The sequence below is a fragment of the Arachis hypogaea genome, chromosome 3 (assembly GCF_003086295.3).
Source record: "Arachis hypogaea cultivar Tifrunner chromosome 3, arahy.Tifrunner.gnm2.J5K5, whole genome shotgun sequence".
In the NCBI taxonomy this organism is placed as follows: Eukaryota; Viridiplantae; Streptophyta; class Magnoliopsida; order Fabales; family Fabaceae; genus Arachis; species Arachis hypogaea.
Window position 1 is genome coordinate 9497574 of NC_092038.1, and position 19412 is coordinate 9516985.

General features: G+C 27.8%; 2 protein-coding genes across 2 annotated transcripts; one reads left to right on the forward strand and one right to left on the reverse strand.

Annotated features, from left to right (window-relative positions):
* Positions 1 to 1343: 1343 nt before the first annotated feature.
* On the forward strand, positions 1344 to 11124 carry LOC112789370 (probable inactive purple acid phosphatase 27). Its single transcript, XM_025831229.3, has 13 exons — positions 1344 to 1909; positions 2853 to 2940; positions 7816 to 8043; positions 8132 to 8240; positions 8327 to 8444; positions 8869 to 9001; positions 9104 to 9291; positions 9409 to 9595; positions 9883 to 9950; positions 10042 to 10126; positions 10220 to 10408; positions 10493 to 10573; positions 10806 to 11124. The coding sequence occupies exons 1-13, from the start codon at positions 1578 to 1580 to the stop codon at positions 10857 to 10859; spliced, it is 1860 nt and encodes a 619-aa protein (XP_025687014.1). The 5' UTR covers positions 1344 to 1577; the 3' UTR covers positions 10860 to 11124.
* A 317-nt stretch (positions 11125 to 11441) lies between these two features.
* Positions 11442 to 13618, reverse strand: LOC112789371 (GRAS family protein TF80-like). The gene is made up of 2 exons (XM_025831230.3): positions 13299 to 13618; positions 11442 to 13013 (listed from the first exon to the last, which is right to left on the reverse strand). The coding sequence occupies exons 1-2, from the start codon at positions 13306 to 13308 to the stop codon at positions 11683 to 11685; spliced, it is 1341 nt and encodes a 446-aa protein (XP_025687015.1). The 5' UTR covers positions 13309 to 13618; the 3' UTR covers positions 11442 to 11682.
* Between the last annotated feature and the right edge of the window lie 5794 nt (positions 13619 to 19412).

The window sequence follows — 19412 nt, forward strand, 5'->3', positions numbered from 1 at the left end:
TTGGGCCCATTAAAATATTTTTTGGGTATTGAAGTTGCTCAATCAGAGAAGGAAATTTGCTTATCTCAAAGAAAATATTGTCTTGATCTTTTGGAGGATTCTGGTTTATTAGGTGCTAAACCTCCCTCTGTTCCAATGGATAGTACCACAAGACTATATCAAGACAAAAGTCCCTTGCTATCCGACCATTTTGTACATCGCCGTTTGGTTGGCCGTCTTATCTATCTCACCACTACTCGACCGGATATCATGTATGCCACTCAACAATTAAGTCAATTCATGGCATCTCCTACTGGATCTCATTTTCAAGCTGCCAAGCATGTGTTACGATATCTGAAAACTAGTCCCGGCAAAGGACTTTTCTTTCCAAGGGAATCAGAAATTCAGCTTCTTGACTTGAGTGACTCCGATTGGGCCGGATGTCAGGTTATTATTTCTTATTAGGCAGTTCTTTAGTCTCTTGAAAGACCAAGAAACAAACCACCGTTGCCCGCTCATCCACGGAAGCAGAATATCGTGCACTTGCCAACACAACTTGTGAACTTCAATTTTTATATTGTGATAATCAGAGTGCTCTTCATATTGCTGCTAACCCGGTTTTTCCATGAACGGACCAAACATTTAGAGGTTGATTGTCACTTGGTTCGACAAAAAGCTCAAGCTGACGTGATGAAACTTCTCCCAATTCCCTCTTCTGAGCAACTAGCCGACATTTTCACCAAGCCTTTGTCTCCTCAACCCTTCTATCTTAATCTGAATAAGCTTAGTATTCTTGACATCTTGCATCCTCCAGCTTGCGGGGCGTATTAAATTACTCTTCCACTTTAGCCCATGACAACAATAAAGACGTCTCACTGTCCACAAATTCAGCCCAACAGAATACACAAATTCAATTATAATTCTAGTCTTTATCTTATCTTATATCTTTATCTTTATCTCTATCTTATCTTTATCTTTCATATGCCAATGCTCTCTATATACTTAGTTTTACCTTCATAATGAACAATTCAATCAATCAACAATCAATAAAATTTCTTCATCTTTTCTTTTCTTTCATTATTATTCTTTCACAATTTTATTATCTTTGCATACTCTTTCTGTTTTATTAGAAACATTAAAATTTAATTAAAAAATATTTAAAATCAAAGTTAACAAAATTTAAGATCTTATTTAACAACTTATTATAATATTAAAAGAAAATAATTACTATAGTGTTAGTTTGTTAATATTTCTCCAAATATAAATTATACGTCAAAACACTGTTAATTATTTATGTAAATTTTCTTACATCCAGAAAATTAAATTCACAATATAATATGAAGAAGGAAAATTTGTTTCTTCTTGGCCTACCCATGACAATAATGTTTCCCATACGCACCATATTTGTTCTTCTATATTTACTTTCACATTCACATCAACATGCCATAACGTAATTAATAATAACTACGCCTTCTTTTCTTCTTATTATTATAAATTAAAACCCTCCCTCCACTCTCTCCAAAATTCAAAGAAATTAAATCATCATTTGCCAAACACAGCCTTGCTTCTTACTTTCCCTCCTTCATCCTTCTTCAACAATGGAGTCTAATAATCATTGGATTCTCAAATATGTATTATTAATGATTTTGTGTGTTAAATCTTTAAGCGCTGATGATGCGACTTTAGAGGATGTGATAAGAAAGAGTTCAAGAGTGCACAGAAACTTCACAGCATTATCAGAATTCAGAACCATAAATAGAAGAGTGTTGCCAGATTGCTCTGCTTCCAGCCCTAATTTGAAGTTGATGGTGAATGTCAGTTCCTCCAATTCAAGTTTGTCGGATGATGAGTTCATCACAGTAACTGTCTCCGGCGTTTCTAGACCCTCCCATGGAGATTGGGTCGCCATGATCTCACCTTCCAATTCTAAGTAAGAATTTAATATTATTATTCTGCTTAAATATCTTCCACATTAATTATCGTCAGTTTATTAAGACAAATATATAAAAAAATACAAATCATATTTTTTATATACAATAATTTATTGGCCAACATGTTCCAATCTGTGACAATTAGTTGGTTTGCTGAATTAAAGACAAAAAAAATAAAAAATATTTTATATTTATAAAAATTATTTTTGTGATCATAAATTTATTATTTTTTAATTTAAAAAAATTCTATGTTACTTAACACGTGGGTGTTTAATTTGTCTAAAAATTGAAAAGGATATTTTTTATTTTTGTATTAAATAGTTAAAAAATTAGACACCATAATATATATATATATATATATATATATATATATATATATATATATATATATAAAAGTTTAGTTTTAATACACTGCTAATTTTAAAAAAAATTTATACATAACCTAAATAAATTTATGCGTTTAATTTTATTTTTCATTATCACAAAAATATAGGATTTACTAATTCTAACACCAATATATATATCATACTTGTATTTTCTTTTTTATAAAATTAACTACTTTACACTTTATATTGCACTGAGTTTGATATTTAATTTATAATAGTAATAATAAACTGATAAAGTGATGTTTCAATTCATTTATAGTGCAACACTTTTTGCTTTGTTTGTTATCATGAATAATGTTTCATTTCTCACTTTTGCATTGAAGTGTTAAATGGTTGTACACGAAATAAAGTGTTAGTTATTACTCTTTTTTGTTTTCCTCTCATGACATATATATGATTGATGGGATCTAAATTAAAGTTAAACTTTACTATTATTGCTCACACAAAACTCATGCACATACATGCATATATTATGTTCATTCCAATAATAATTAACAAGAAGTTGATCATGTTTCATTCATAATTAATATTATATATATACGTTATGTATGTGCAGTGTTAACACTTGTCTTCATAGCGAGTTATACTATGTACAAACTGGTGATATTGCCAAACTTCCACTACTTTGCCATTACCCTGTTAAGGTACATACCTTGTTAAATTAATAGTTTCATTTTATTTTAATTAATTAGTTATGGTCCTGCTTGACTTTTGGTGCAATATGGTTTCCTTTCTTTTCGAGGTTTTTTGAGCGATTTTATTTATGTAATGTCCTGTCTTGTATAAGATAAGATATAGTAATAGTAATAATTAATATAACAGTTGGATAATATTAATAATAATAATAATAAATGGAAGCAATGGGTTCATATTCTAGAGCATGCCTTATAAATGCCATACCTGTTATTTTCTGTTGGGTATAAGGTGCAAAACTTGCGTTTCTAATTAAGTATATGTTTGATGTATTATATATATTGTTAGTTTGTCATATGATAAAAATAATAAAGCTTGGTTGTATAGAAATTATCATCAGCATATTAATAATTAATTAATAGATTAATTGTCTTTAATTAGTCAATGGTTTTATTATAATAATCTCAAGCAACCATCAAATGAAATGGCTAGGCAGAGAGATTAATTAGTTAAGTTCGTCATCCTTACTTTGCATGTATTTTTCACCGACTATTTAAACAAAAATTTCAGAATTTAAGATATAATAATAATAATTTTTTCAATGTATTGCTGGTATGTTATTTTTTAATGAAATTAATTATGACCATGTAATGTTTTTTTCTTATACGTAGTTTGTCAATTGATTGATGGTCTGACATAACATCGTCACACATCAGCAATAGGTTGACACATAACATGTATCTATTTGAAAATGCATAAATTAAACAACCGTATTTAAAAAAAAAAAACTTACCATTATTGAACTTATATATTTTTTTTCTTTCTTTCCTTTCTCTATCTCGGAAGCTTAAGTTTGACTTGTTAACACGAGTGATAATTAAGGCTACAACACTGCATAATAATGTTCATACTTGAAACATGCATAAGATAGAGATGGTTTTGAATTTGGCAACGTGAAACCATACCCCATGTGCATTGTTTTCATGTATGAGAATAAAGTGTATGTGTACATAACTTAGACGCCTTTTTTTCATTCATATATAAGCTTCTTCTAATTCAATCCACACACGTACATACATCAGCTACCATAATTTTTTGCAATTGTTCCTTTCTTATCCATCACCATCCATTATCTAATCATGTGTAGATTGAGGGAATATTCTTCAACTCTTAACATGAAATTGTGTAAGAGTTTTTTTTATGTGAATTTTTTATAGGTTTTATTTTTTTAATTGATTTTATACTAATAAAATTCTTTTTTTTGAGGTCAACAAAAATCGAACTCTATAAACGCTTAACTCATATAAATTCTGATATCATATTATGATATATTTTTTTAAATCTTAAATTGATAAGAATAAATACATAAGTAATTATATTTTTAACATATATAAAATATTATTAGAATAGAAATGATATATTAATAATATATAAAATAATATATAAATATAATTAAATTAATGATTAATTTTAATATACATATAATATTTTTTATTGATATCTATGAAGTGTATATATTATGTATTGATTATAATATTTTATGAAATGTAATATATGTTATATGGCCAGCATAATTTTTTTTGTCAATATATAACTAACAATATTTATTAAAAGTATAATATTGTCTTATTAGATTAAAAGTATTGAGTTACTAACTAAATTAAAAGTACTAGCTAATATAAATTAAAATTACTGACTTTTAAACTTTTTTTATGAATAATGTGTGTGGATTTTATTTAAAATAAATTGATATTTATTTATTTTGATAATGATAAATAGAAAATGAATCGACTTAATATATATTTTACATTTAATACGTCTACATATAATAGAGTTCATATTTTCAAAGTCTCTAGCTATATAATAGATCCATCAGCTATTTTGAATTTTTTTTTCTTCACAATCTAAAATTGGCTCATTTTCGTTCACACTTTATGAGCCACTACAAAGTACAAAGCCTTGTAAACTAAATCTTAATAAAAAATTAATTTTTAAATGTTTTAATAAATATTAAAAAATACATGTAAGTCTTTTTTTACATGTTATTTATTAGAAGAATAATATATAATTAAAATATGGAGACCCCTTTAACATACAAAGATACTAAAAATGCCTTTTTTTAAAGATATTTACATGTGTCATATTATTATTGGATATTTTTATTAAACTGGTTAATAATTTATTTTTTAATAAATCATAACAAAATCATTTTATTATAACAATAATAATAAATTTAATTATTTGCATTATAATTATTAAACCCAATTTGATCCGATTGAATTACATAATCTAAATCAAATATCTTTAAACTTTTTGATAAAAAAAATAAATATATCTTTAATTTTTTATTTTATAATTATTTAAATTTTTAAAAATTTAAAAATATAATTAAATCTCTAAAAAAAAATAAATTTATTATTATTGTTATAAAAAAATCAATTTTATTTTAATTTATTAAAAAATTTAAAATAATCAATTTATTAATATGTCTAACAATAATACAAAACATAAACGTCTTTACAGAAAAATATTTTAAACGTTTTTATATAAGCATTCTCTTCAAATATATATCATTCTAATAGAAAAGAGAGGTATAGGTAAATAAATGTTCTCTTTAATTCTTGACGTGGGTACGAACGAGCAGCTGTTTCTTCTTCTTCAACTAAATTAATTACTCCACCGGCATTAACATTTAATAATGTTAAAATAAATTTAGAATAATTTCATGCTTTTGCTTGCCCAAGTTTTCATTCATTGTGGTGTTTATCAGCAAGGTCCTAAATTATCCTCTTACATTTATACATTGGGGAATATCTAGCTAGCTAGGGAAATTATTAAGGCCAAAAAAAAAAAAAATGGATGCCAATGTTTTGATATCTCTTAACTAAGACATTGTCAAAGGGACGTTCCGTTCACGCAATGTTTTAATATCTTGTTGAAAGCTCCGACCCTAAATTATAATGGTATATTGAGATGGAATATAATTTTAGATGCTCCTAGCTAGCACAAATAAAAGCCACTACACTGTATATATTATTTAAATGTTAATTATTACGAAACTAAAACTATATTTGAAGTTATAATAAGAATTTATTCATTTTAATTATTTATTTGTGCATAATGGGTAGGAGTATTTAAATCCAAACCGATTTAAATTAAACCGTTCATTTAATCTAATTTAAACTAAAAATCGATTAAAACCGTACTATTTTGGATTTGATTGGATTCTATTTTTTTCAAACCGCGCACTGAATTGGATCGGATTTCGGATTTACTTTTTATAACTGATCCAATCCAATCTAAACCGCACAATGTGTTATAATATTATTATTTTATTATTATATTTACGATTATACTTATAACATGTTCAATTTATTATACATTTTTCTATTATTTATATATTATTATTATTTAATAAATATTTTTATGTTCAAAATATTATTTATTTATTTTTTTAACTAACCTATAATTTTATTTCTATTGTTATGTTATCGTTGACTTTTTAAGATATTGTTAAAACTTGTTATGTCATTATTGATTATTTAAAATTTGATATTAAGACTTATTATATATATTTAATTTTTTATTTAAAAAACTGCAAATCCAAACCGATCCAAACCGCTTGTAATCGGATCGGATCGGATTGAATTTATAAAAAAAAAAGTTCATCCAATCTAAACCGCACCGCATATAAATTAAGCGTTCGGATCGAATGACTTTTTCCCTTAAAACTGAACCAAATCGCACCGCAAACACACTTAATAATGAGAATGGAAACAAAAGTATATATTTATCTTCGTGTGTGTATATATATATATATATATATATATATATATATATATATATATATATATATATAGCATCTTATACTTTTTGCTACACTATATGAGGCAAGTTCCACTATATATAAACATTCTTTTTTTTATCTGTTTATTTTTATTTTATATATATAATAAATATTGCTTATTCATGAGTGAAAATTCTAACCACAGAAATAATGGGCAATCCTGAAAAGTACCGGTCGAATATTTGAGGCCTAGTGAAGTGGATTCCTTTGAGACGTAATTAAATAAATGATTAATACTTTGAAGTGTATAATAACTAGGTTCATTAGCATATAGAGAAGGATCTTGGGAATATGTATTATATTATAATAATTTTGGGAATTTCTTCTAAATCACCTCACCCCAAAGAAAATAAAAGAAAATAAAAGGGCATTGCATATATTGATATATAACACACTAATCAACATCTTTTTTTTTTTGGACCGAACTAAGTATATGCAATATCAGTACACACAGTGACTAACGAATAAATAATATTAATATTTATTTTATTTTATTTTTTATCAAATAATTTAGAGATTCGGTCCGGCAAAATTCTTAATTATTATCAACCTGACATAGTGACATGCAAAGTCTTAATTATTATTCTTAAGGAATAATTCATATTTATCAACTTCATATAGGTTAAGTCCGGCAAAATTATTCTTTGTTATTAACATGTCATATTCTTAAGTAAAATGAAAAGTGGGAGTAGCAAGCTAAGCATTCAGGTTTTTATTCATCACCTGATATTTTATAATTAAATTAATTTTTAAACAGTTCCAATTAACATAATCATCACGTCATGAAACTAGATAATCAGGTCATAAGTCATAACACTTCTATAAAAAACAATTTAATGTTTTTTAATATAAATTTTATAAATCTAAACTGTTTATTATCTAGAGTGCAATTTTATTATAATGTTTTATACATTTAATACGTTGCATTTGTTTCCATACTAAAATCTATGTTAATCTATTAATCAATAATGAATGAATATTATGTGTTTTCCCACTTAAAATTAAAGAAATTTATATGATATTATTATTTTTTATGTAGGCACAATTTATGTCAAATGATCCAAATTACCTTAATTGCAAGAGCAAAGCATGCAGTGGTTCAATAAAATTCCACGTCATCAACATTAGAACAGACATCGAATTTGTGTTCTTCACTGGTGGATTCTTGACCCCATGCTTTGTTGGAAGGTCAAAACCTTTGACTTTTTCTAATCCTAAGAGGCCTCTCTATGGCCACCTCTCATCCACTGATTCTACTTCAACTTCTGTATGTAACCAAAAAACTAGACTTTAATTAATTACTTAATTAATTAATCTTTTGTTTCTTAATTTTACATTAATGATTGGTGTTGCAGATGAGATTAACATGGGTTAGTGGAGATAATCAACCTCAACAAGTTCAATATGCAAATGGGAAATCAGCTACCTCAGTGATCACTACATTTTCACAAGATGATATGTGCTGTGAGTATTACTTAATTATTTATACCTAATCATTATTATATATTATGTATTTGTTCAAATCAACAAACACTGTTTCCATTTGATAGCTTCAGCATTGCTTCCAAGTCCTGCTAAGGATTTTGGATGGCATGACCCTGGATACATCCATTCAGCAGTTATGACAGGACTTAGTCCTTCAACCACCTTCAACTACAGATACGGAAGGTATTAACAATTTAATTTTGATAGATTCACTTAGCAAAAATAACTAACCAACTTGTGTTGGTCGAGTGGTTAGTTCACTAGTTCGTTTAAGCTGTCAAGATTTTGAATTTCACTTTATATATGCAATAATTTATTGACCAATGACAAGCCCTTAAATAAAGTTTCAATTTACGATGAATTAGTCATGAAACAAAATAATTGAACAAAAATAACTACTTTTTATATTGGCCGTGTGAATATCTAAAAGAACAAATGTAATAATTGTCATAATTAGACAATTATGTAAAACATTTTACTCCTTATAATGCATTAAAATTAAACTCAATATATGTTTATGAACTTAATTCAATAGGTTTAGATTATATATATAGCTTGTGAAACTATTTGTATTGCAATACATTGTGACTATGCTATGATGATGCAGTGATTCTGTTGGTTGGAGTGAACAAATGAAGTTTTTAACTCCACCTGCTGGAGGATCAGATGAACTAAGATTCATTACATATGGTGATATGGGAAAAACTCCTCTTGATGATTCACAAGAACATTACATTCAGGTAATTTTTTTGACAAAACTACTAGCATATATACAGAACAATAATACCAACAACATCATCATTCATTTCATTATGTTGATCTAGTTCATTTTTCATTCATAGCCAGGAGCACTTTCAGTTATTTCATCTATAGATGAAGAAGTGAAATCTGAGAATGTAGACTCAGTGTTTCACATTGGAGACATAAGCTATGCCACTGGTTTTCTAGCAGAATGGGATTTCTTCCTTAGCCTTATTAATCCAGTAGCTTCCAGAGTTTCTTATATGACAGCAATTGGGAACCATGAGAGGTAGTATTATTGTTATTATTATTATCATTATATCATAATCATTAATGGAATTAAAGTAGTGATGTTATCATTAATTACTAGGCTTATGGTTTATAATATACTTTATTATATACTCAGGGATTATGTGAATTCTGGTTCAGTGTATATCACTCCTGATTCTGGTGGGGAATGTGGAGTAGCATATGAAACATATTTTCCAATGCCAACTTCAGCAAAGGATAAGCCTTGGTACTCTATTGAACAAGCAAGTGTCCATTTCACTGTTATATCAACTGAGCATGATTGGTCACAAAATTCTGAGCAGGTAAATTCAGAGAAGCTTTTTTTTCTGACATGTCACTAACACATCAGCATATCATTGCCACATCAACATCTTTGATAATGGTATTAACCCTCAAGATATAATTGAGACATATTTAAAACATAAGAGAATAAATTAAAACAAATTAAACATTAAAAAATATTTTTAAAATTTTTCAAAAACTTCAAGGACAAAAATATACTTTAACCTTTTTCTTTGTATGTTCATATCTATGGTTTAATATTATAAGTTTTTTAATATATGAAATTTAACTGCACTATTTTTTGTAGTATGCATGGATGAAAAAGGACATGGCTTCAGTTAATAGACAAAAAACTCCATGGCTAATATTCATGGGGTGAGTTTGGTTTAGTTTAGTTTAAATCATAGGCTTATTCAATTTCACAGTATATATATTCATTGATCATAATACTTTTAAATGTTTACAGACATAGGCCAATGTATACCTCAGATCATTCATCTGCTGACAAGAATTTTGTTGCAGCTGTGGAGCCATTGCTATTAGCCAATAAGGTTAGTAGTTAGTAAATCAAGTTCCATAGACTATATAGACCCTTAAATTTTTTCTTCACTTTATATATTCATTCTTGGATTGAATTGAACCAGGTTGATTTGGTTCTTTTTGGGCATGTGCATAATTATGAGAGAACTTGTTCTGTATATCAAAACCAATGTAAAGCCATGCCCAAAAAAGATTCAAAAGGAGTTGATACATATGATCATAGAAACTACAGTGCTCCTGTGCATGTTGTTGTTGGCAATGCTGGCTTCACCTTAGACCAATTTCCAAGCAGTGTAAGCAATGATATCTTCATCACACTATGAACAACATTCATTAATTCATATATACATAACATATTTTTAATTGTGTATTTATAGGTGGATAACTGGAGTCTGATAAGGATTTCTGAATTTGGTTATTTGAGAGCACATGCTACCAGGAATGATTTGAGCTTAGAGGTTAGAATTTATTACACTGTTAATTTTAACATGGTTAACATCGTATTCTATGTTGTTATTCTATCATTTGCCTTTGGATTAAGTGCGAATTCCACGAATATGGAACTCACTCCCTATCCAAAGGCAAATAAGTGTTATGTCGACTCAAAATACGATAATAACTATGTTCAATAAACATTTCTTTATACTTGGATACAATTATGTTGATTGTCATCTACTATACTCTCTGCAGCTCGTGACAGCAGATACGAAAGAAGTTAAGGACAGTTTCCATATTACCAAGTGAAAGCTCACTGAAAAATTCATATATACATAAAATGAAAGGAAAGACTAATATAGGTTGAGAAGTGTAGACACACACACAGAGATAGTATGGGTAGTGAAAATCAAAGAATAGTCTGAGACAATTCTAGAACAAATGTTTTTTTTTTCATTCTTAGTGTATAGTGTATGTGAAAATTCTCTCATATAGAGTTTTCTATTCAGAATACTGTTATCACTTGTTCAAATGTGGATGGAGATTCATATTAATGATAATTTCTTTTTCTTCATTTGGTCTTTGTTTATGTTTATTTCCCTTAACATAAGCAATTTTATTGCTTAAGAAAGAATGGTGAATTATGGATTGGATCTGCATAGTTTTACACCCCAATGCAAGTTTTATACAGAGATTTGTAAGATTATGAAAGAATCAATGGGGAACAACCTCAAATTTCTAATTCTAATTAAATCCATAAAAACAAGGAAAATGTACTATGAATCCACTTTACATGTAAACTATGTCTACTCATTCAATATATACTCTTCACTTAGACTAAGTTTAACTAATGAGAGACTTAATTTTTCACACTTCAAATTCCAATACAGCAAACAAATAGTCAAATACTAATAGAAATAGAAATAGATGTACATGTTTCCATTTGAAATAATAATTAAAAAAAAACAATCCTAGATATGTTGCATGAGAAATTTTAGGTGCTGCACTAAACTATCCCACATCCATTTACAGTTACAAGTAATCTAATAATAAGAAGAGTAATTAATAGTTGGAATCAATAACAAATGAACAATGATATACATATATAAGGAGATATGGTGTTGATTCCATCTTATAAAGAAAGATTTAATCCTCTAAAACTCCATGCTGAAATGGAGAAAAGGGGTCTATCACCCCAACAAACAAGTAAGCAACCATGGCCTTCTCTAATCATATATTTGTGTCCATAGTTGTGCAAAACCTCCTTAGCATGCAATTTATCATTGTCTCTCAAAGGCAGCCTCACAAAACCGGCCAGATCGAGCCGCCGAATCCAATTCTCAAGCTTCTCATACCTCTCCTTTCTCTCAAACCCCTCAGATGCAATGATGTTCTTTATCTGCTCTCCAAGCAGCAAACTCTCAACTTTCTTCCTCTCCAAGGAAGTTCTTCGCACGGTCGAATCCAAGCAATCAAACAAGGCACTATAGAAGTACAAAGCTTTCTCAACTCTCTCCACAAGACTGCATCCATTAAGATTAGTCTCTTGCTCAGTTATCACCATTAATTTTGGCTGCAGTTTGCGAAGATCTCTTAAAAATGCCTCCATCTTAGGTGAAGGATACAGAGGAGGAGGTGACAAAGCAGAGATAGGACTTGAAATATATGAATTCATCATATCTCTTTCGAGCCACTCTGCGAAAGTTCTTCGGTTCATATGCACTGCTCTATGCAGATTCATCGTTGCAGCCGGGGAATTCCTCCCTAGAGCTTCATCATCTGTGGCTAGAAGGCGATGCAGCTGCAAGACAGAACAAATTGCAAGCGCCTCGCCTGTGCGAACCGGCAAACTATCAATGTCAAGATCTTCTAAAGTGCTAACTATAGGATTGAACTGCAAAGGAAAATCCAATTTCTCTGCTTCTCTTGTCAAACTAGCATTCATCTGATCTAAAACCTCTTTCTTATCATGAATGCTTGTGATCCTCAAATGAGGAGGTCCTTCAGGACGCTCATTCAATGTCATCAAGAGGTTAATCCATTGAACCGGCTCTGCACAATGCAGATCAATTATATGAACAATTTTTTCGCCTTCCATTGCTTTAACTATGACTTGATTTGCAGTCAAGTAAGCACATTTCAGAAATGGAAACAACTCATAGAAGTAGTTCTGGACAAGGATTTCTTCAGGAGCAGTTAATCTCTTTGAGGAGTTTAGAGCTTTGTCTACTCCTGGAAGATTCTTGACTATCTTGGAAGCCAGAGCTTCGCTGAAATAAGTCACCGTTCGCTGCGCTGCTGCGCCGTCCGGAGACAACTGGTGAGAGATGTTTTCAAGTGCTATGTCTGCATTTTTTATGCTTCCTGATGCAACAAATTTGGCACATTCGTAAAGAAGATCAAATGGATTTGAGGTGTTGCTGTCTTCCAATCTCGGCTCCCTTATCCATTGGTGCGGTGAACCTATTTTCCAGTTCACAACAAACTAAATTAGCAGATACCAAATAAAAAGATTTTGATTGTCATTCACACTCGAGTAATTCGTGGTCAGAGATATAATTATTTATATACTTTTTTCTATCAGTTTAAATTTTTAAGAAAAGTAGTTTTATTGACTTAATCAGAACTTCTATAGTCAAAAGATCTAGATTTCGAATTAAAATATTTGTAAATAAAGAGACGTATTAGAAATATAATTATTCGTATCGAACTAGACATTTAATACTCCGATCAAAGTAATATACATACCTGAGTCCATAAGGCAAGGGTAATATTTGGCAGAGAAAATTTTCTGACAGCAGCACCAAATTGTGATAATTTGAAGCGTTCTTAGCAAAGGCCAAAAACTCTTTAAAGCCTCTCACACAGTAACTAAATCACAAGTGCAAAGCGTAACAGTTGTGCCATTAGGACTTTATAGAAAAAAACATTGAAGTCCATCGAAATTGGAGTTCTAAAATGGAAGGATTTTCCTAGGTAGGGATAATGGACAACGGAAGAGGTTGATTTTGTTACACTTGAATTCTTGTCCTTATGCCACATAGGAATATGAGATTTGCGATTTGTGGAAATTGGATATCCCTACATGATTGATTAATCATCATCCATCAAGATGTAGATAGAGTAATAATGATATAAAATCTTGAAAAAAATAGTTAGACCATCTCTAATAAGAAATTCATTTCGGTTCGTATTTATGGTTCATCTGTCATAAAAAATAATTTTACATCAGTTTTTGCATTATAAATAATAAATAAGAAATCAAAGTATATCTCTCTTCTCCATTAGAAGAAACTAACTTTAATCTCTATTATAATCCCACTTAATTAATTAATTAAATATTTAAAATTAATGTAATTATTATTTTTTATAATAATATTATTTAAATTTATGATTTAAAATAATTCAATATTATAAAATATTAAAATAGATAACTTAAATTTGGTTAGTATTTTAAATTTTACAAATAAAAATAAATAATCCAACTAAAAATTATTTTATAATATATAAAAATTAAATTTATTTTTTATTTAAATAAATTTAATTAATTATGATTCAATATAACAATATAAATAATATTTGAATTGAGTTAATATAATTATTTATATTAATTATAATTTAATATAATTAATTATTAAATAATTAATATAAATAATTAATTATATATATATATATATATATCTAATATGTTTTTAATTTTTTTTATTAACTTATCACATGGCATGATTTTATTGGCTACTGTAAGTCTCTCTTTAGAGGGACTCTCAACCTTGATCCACGTGAAGAGTTTTCCTTTCCTCTTCGCTCCATCGGCAATTGAGTCCCTGTATGTTAGAAGAAAAACTCTATTTTTCAGCATTGGAGTTACTCTTAGAATATTGTAGTCTTAGTTAACATCTTGTAATTATGTACAAAATTTCCTTTTTATGTGTGAAGTTAAAATACAAAAATCTTATCTTTCTTTTATTCTCTCATTTTTTTTTTAAAAAATTCACATTGCTGAAAAAGGAGAATAAAACATGTCTTTTAAGAATGTGAATATTTTCTTTTTGTGATGTATTTTGATGGATGAGTAATAGAATAAAAATATTTTTAAAATATTAAATAATGAGACAAAAATAACCAAAAATATTTTTAAGAATATAAATTTAATGTTAGGTATTTTTATTGTATTTTAAAATATTTTGAAAATTTTTTTGTCATTAATAAAAGTAGGAGTTATTTAATTTTGTTAGTGTTTTAATAATTTGGGTACGAAATTGGTGGTTTACTCTATACAAATTTATGATACTTGATTAGTAATCGTGCATGAAATATTTTTAAACAATAATTACAAAGTATTTATCTAAATGATGATGATGCTACATGATCAAGTTATTTTTGTAATTAAGTTTAACAAAATTAGTCCAATAGTTTAAAGTGTTAGAAATAAGAGACTAAATTGGAGAAAAGATGATATATTATTGAGTATATTTAAGTTGTCTGGAATAATACAATATAGAAAAATATTTATAGGTGTTAAGAGAATCGTAATAATAAAGATATAATATTCTATAATAAATATTTAGATATACTAAAAAATTCTAATTGATCCTAATTAATCTTAATTATATTCTAGCATCCCCCTCAAACTCAAGTGACAACTTGAGTGAGTTTGAAACATATTTAAAATAATGAAATAAAAAAATGCATAAACTAATAGAACGGATGTAGACGGAACTTCCGGAAGAAAGCGCCGACAAAACTGCCGCTGTCGGAAGGAAGCGCAGATGGAACTGCCACGGGTACAGACGGAACTGCCACTGAAGGAAGCGCAGATGAAACTGCCGCTGTCTGATGGAAGCGCAGACGGAACTGCCAGAAGAGAACGCAAACGGGAACACAAACGAAACTGTCGGACGGAAAAGCAGACAGAACTGCAGGACGGGAAAGCAGACGGAACTACCGGACGAAAAAGCAGACGGAACTGCCGGACGGGAAGGCAGACAGAACTACCGCAAGAGTGGCCGAAAAACTACTAAAAAATGGCGAACTACCAAAAAAAAGCATTTACAAAAGAGAAGGAGCAAAAATGGCACGGAAGAAAAGTATGGTGATTTAAAATCAACTTATCCTCTTTACGGAAGATACCATAGCTCTGATATCATGTTAGAAAGGATAAAGGTGTGTTTGTTTGAGGTGAAAATAGAAGGAAGAAAAAGGAAGGAAAAGAAATTGAAAGGAAAATAGTTATTTTTCTTTATTTAGTTGAGGAGTGAAATGGGAGAGGAAAAAAATGAATGGAAAAAATATTGGTGGTCCCACCAATTTTTTTCCTTCCAACAATGGAAAGAAAATGGAGAGAAAACTAATTATCTCTCTATTTTCCAATATTATCCCTTTATTTTTTCCAATATATTTTATAATATAAGGATAAAATTATCTTTTTATAATATTTTTTTTCTTATTTTTCTTTTATCCAAACACATCTAAAAAAAATAAAAATTTATTCAATTTCTTTCCTTTCTTTTTTTTATAAGTGCTAAGAGAATCGTAATAATAAAGATATAATATTTTATAATAAATATTCAGATATACTAAAAAATTCTAATTCATCCTAATCGATCTTAATTATATTTTAACATAAAGATTGCTAACAAAAAATTGAATTGAAAACCAAGAAAAGGAAAGACATAAGGGAAAAAAATTGTTGTAATTAATTACAAAAATAACTTGTTTATCTACTATTTTTTCATCCAAGATTAAAATGAAATGTTTTCATCAATATATATTGAGATATGAATGAATGATCATATAGCAATTAAAAAAGATATACAAGCCAATGAGGAATAGCTCAAATGGCATAGTCTCTCCATACTCAATTAAGAGATTGCGGGTTCGAGTCTCCTAAAAAAAAATATACAAGAATCGATTATATTATTTTTCTAATTGTCATTATATATGGACTATTATTATTAGACAAAATTGAGGCTGGCGACAAATTGATATTCATAGATAAAAACATGCATGTCCAAACGGGCTTTGATTTTGCCTTAGTGTTTAAGATTGAACATTGCTAAGAAAACCCTCGGAAGTGGCTCAAAAAGACAAAAATGTTCTAAGGATTCGTCATAATGATGGCAGTTGCAATGTTAGTGTATTGGGCTATTTGCATGGCAACAATTAATATTCTTCTTAGTTCTAAGCAGTTTCTTTGGAGTTATAACTTCTTCATAATCTATGGTAATGGCTAAGAAACTTCGTTCTTTCAAGGTCCCATAATAATTTAGTATTCAAAATTATTAGATAGGAGTAACAAAAGTTAAATTTTCAATTTATTTAATTATATATTTATTAAAACAGTATAATTAAGTATTTTTTAAATATTATTCTTTATTCAGTCTTTAGAATAGAGAGAAAATAAAAAATAAATAATTTTTTTAATTTTTTAAACAATTAATACATAAAAGTGGGTATTTAAATTGATTAAATAATAATAAATCTTTATTAAAATAAAAAGTTCAATTTTTTTATTAATAATAACGCCTTAAAGAGCACATATTAATTAAGCTCTAACTTTAGTTGTCTCGCCAGCTCTTTGTTTTACACTTCTCTGTTTTTCTTTAAGCCATAATGCATTAATGCTACTTAATCAAATTAACCTTATTCTATACGCATAAGGTATCAAGTGATGTGTTATATATATATTCTACCAAATAATAAGCTCATATTATTTAAGATAAAAAGTATAGATTATGCTACTACCTGAACCTGAAATTTCACTTAAAAAAAAAAGCCTAAGCAAAAGGACCACTAAGGGGCCAGCAATAACTGTAAATAAAATAAAAATAAAATAAAATAAAAAGGAGTCAACAAGAATTGTGATATCAAAAGAATATTTTACAATAATATCCTGGTAATATTCTCGTTCGGTAACATGCAATAATATTTTTTATTTATAAAAGTAACAATCTGAATTATCGCCGTTTCATCATTCAATAAGGTTATAAACATTTTAGAATTTAGAGCTTCTCATAACCTCTAAAATTTTTCAGAGGCGTACGCTTGCCCTTGTCACATCGACAATGTAACGACGAAAGTAATTTAAAAAAAAAAATATTTAGTAAAGTCGTCACCAATTTTTACATTAACAAAAATAGATCAAATCCTTTACATTTAAAACCTAGTCTTTGTTTTTTTTTTCCCTAAATAAATTAAAAAAAATCTAAATTACGTGATTTAGTAAAACAAATTTAATTATGCAAATATCATATTTCTTTTATTATATAAATTGTGTTAAAGTTGTGTGAGTTAGAGCTTATATATCGTAAATCATCTAATATTAGAACTTATATTTTGAAACCTGAAACCCTTATTCACGTAAATTGTGTTAGGGTGCTATAAATTTGACAAAACACATATTTATATCTTTTATATGATAATATTACTAATTGATGAATATTTTTTTAGTTAGTGTAGTAGTGAAATTCTACTAAAATGTTATCAAATTGAGAGTTTAACTAACATATTTAACAGCGTACGTTAAAATTATAAATTAAAAAAAGTTTTATAATAATTATATAAAATGGCAGAATGAGCATTGACTTCAACACTGTCGCACTACACACTACACACCTATAAAGCACGGATACTTCGCTGAATTATCGTGACACTCACGGACACTCATTCGACACGCGTGTCTGTCGTGTCCAACTGTATCTTAATAAAAAATAAAAAAAATTTCTACGGACACGCCTGAACTTATCTAAATACCATCACGTGTCAGCGTATTTAGTCTTATTCTTAACATATATTGTTAAAATAAATTTAGATATAGTATATATTATTAATTATTAAAACAAAAAATATTTTAAATACTTAATATAATTAAAAATAATTAAAAAATTTAATTTATATTTTAATATCAATAAAATATCAAAATATCATTTCGATTTATCTAAAAAATACTATATATTTTATATGTATGCGTGTCCCTGTATCGTGTAAAATTTTAAAATTCGCGTGTCGGTGTATCCTGTGTCGTGTCGTGTTCCGTATCCGTGTCAGTGTCCATGCATCATAGGTACACACTTACTTACCTAACATTAAAGGTACCACTATTTGGAATTCGGATACAACATATTAAGACTTACCATTGTTATGAAAATTAGACCGGATTGGTCAGTTTAACTAGAAAATTGATGAACCGGATTTTATATCAATTCAATTCGATGATTAGACCATACAAAATAAAGAATCGATATGAACCGGTTAAATTCAAAGTAAACTGGTAAAAATTAGTCAAACTCGATAAAGATTGATCCGATCGAACCGTTTTATTTTTAAAATTTTCTTAAAACGGTAGACACAACCACCAAGCTAACTTATTTGTTATTAGTATACATGCAAATTAAAATACATATTGATATCTTTTAGCAAATAATTTATTTTTATTTAATTTATTTTAGTTTTAATTATAAGCTCATTCATTTTTAAATTAATTATATTTTTATTTAACAGTAATTATAAACTCACTTATTATTTTTTTTCTAATTATATAATATCTATTAATATTATTTCTCAATAAATACTTATAGTATATAATAGTATAATAGATATAAATTAATTAATAAATTATTAAAATTTGAAAATAATAGTTATTTTAATATAAAAATAAAATAAAAATATTTATGATAGAGTAAAATTAATAAAATACTTATTATTTCTGTTTCATATTGTTTTGAATAGCTAGATTTTTTTAAAATATTAGTAAAAATATGTATTTTAAATTTTTTATTCTAAATTTTTTACTATATTTTATTTTTTATTTATATAAGACCGAATTAATCGGTTCAACCAATAATTCACTAATTAAACTAATAA

Bases quoted from the DNA above. Each gene is read 5' to 3' on its own strand.
- LOC112789370 (XM_025831229.3), top strand. From the start codon at position 1,578: ATGGAGTCTAATAATCATTGGATTCTCAAATATGTATTATTAATGATT. The intron at 8,044-8,131 runs GTATGTAACCAA...TTGGTGTTGCAG, and splicing joins CTGATTCTACTTCAACTTCT to ATGAGATTAACATGGGTTAG. The intron at 9,596-9,882 runs GTAAATTCAGAG...TATTTTTTGTAG, and splicing joins GGTCACAAAATTCTGAGCAG to TATGCATGGATGAAAAAGGA.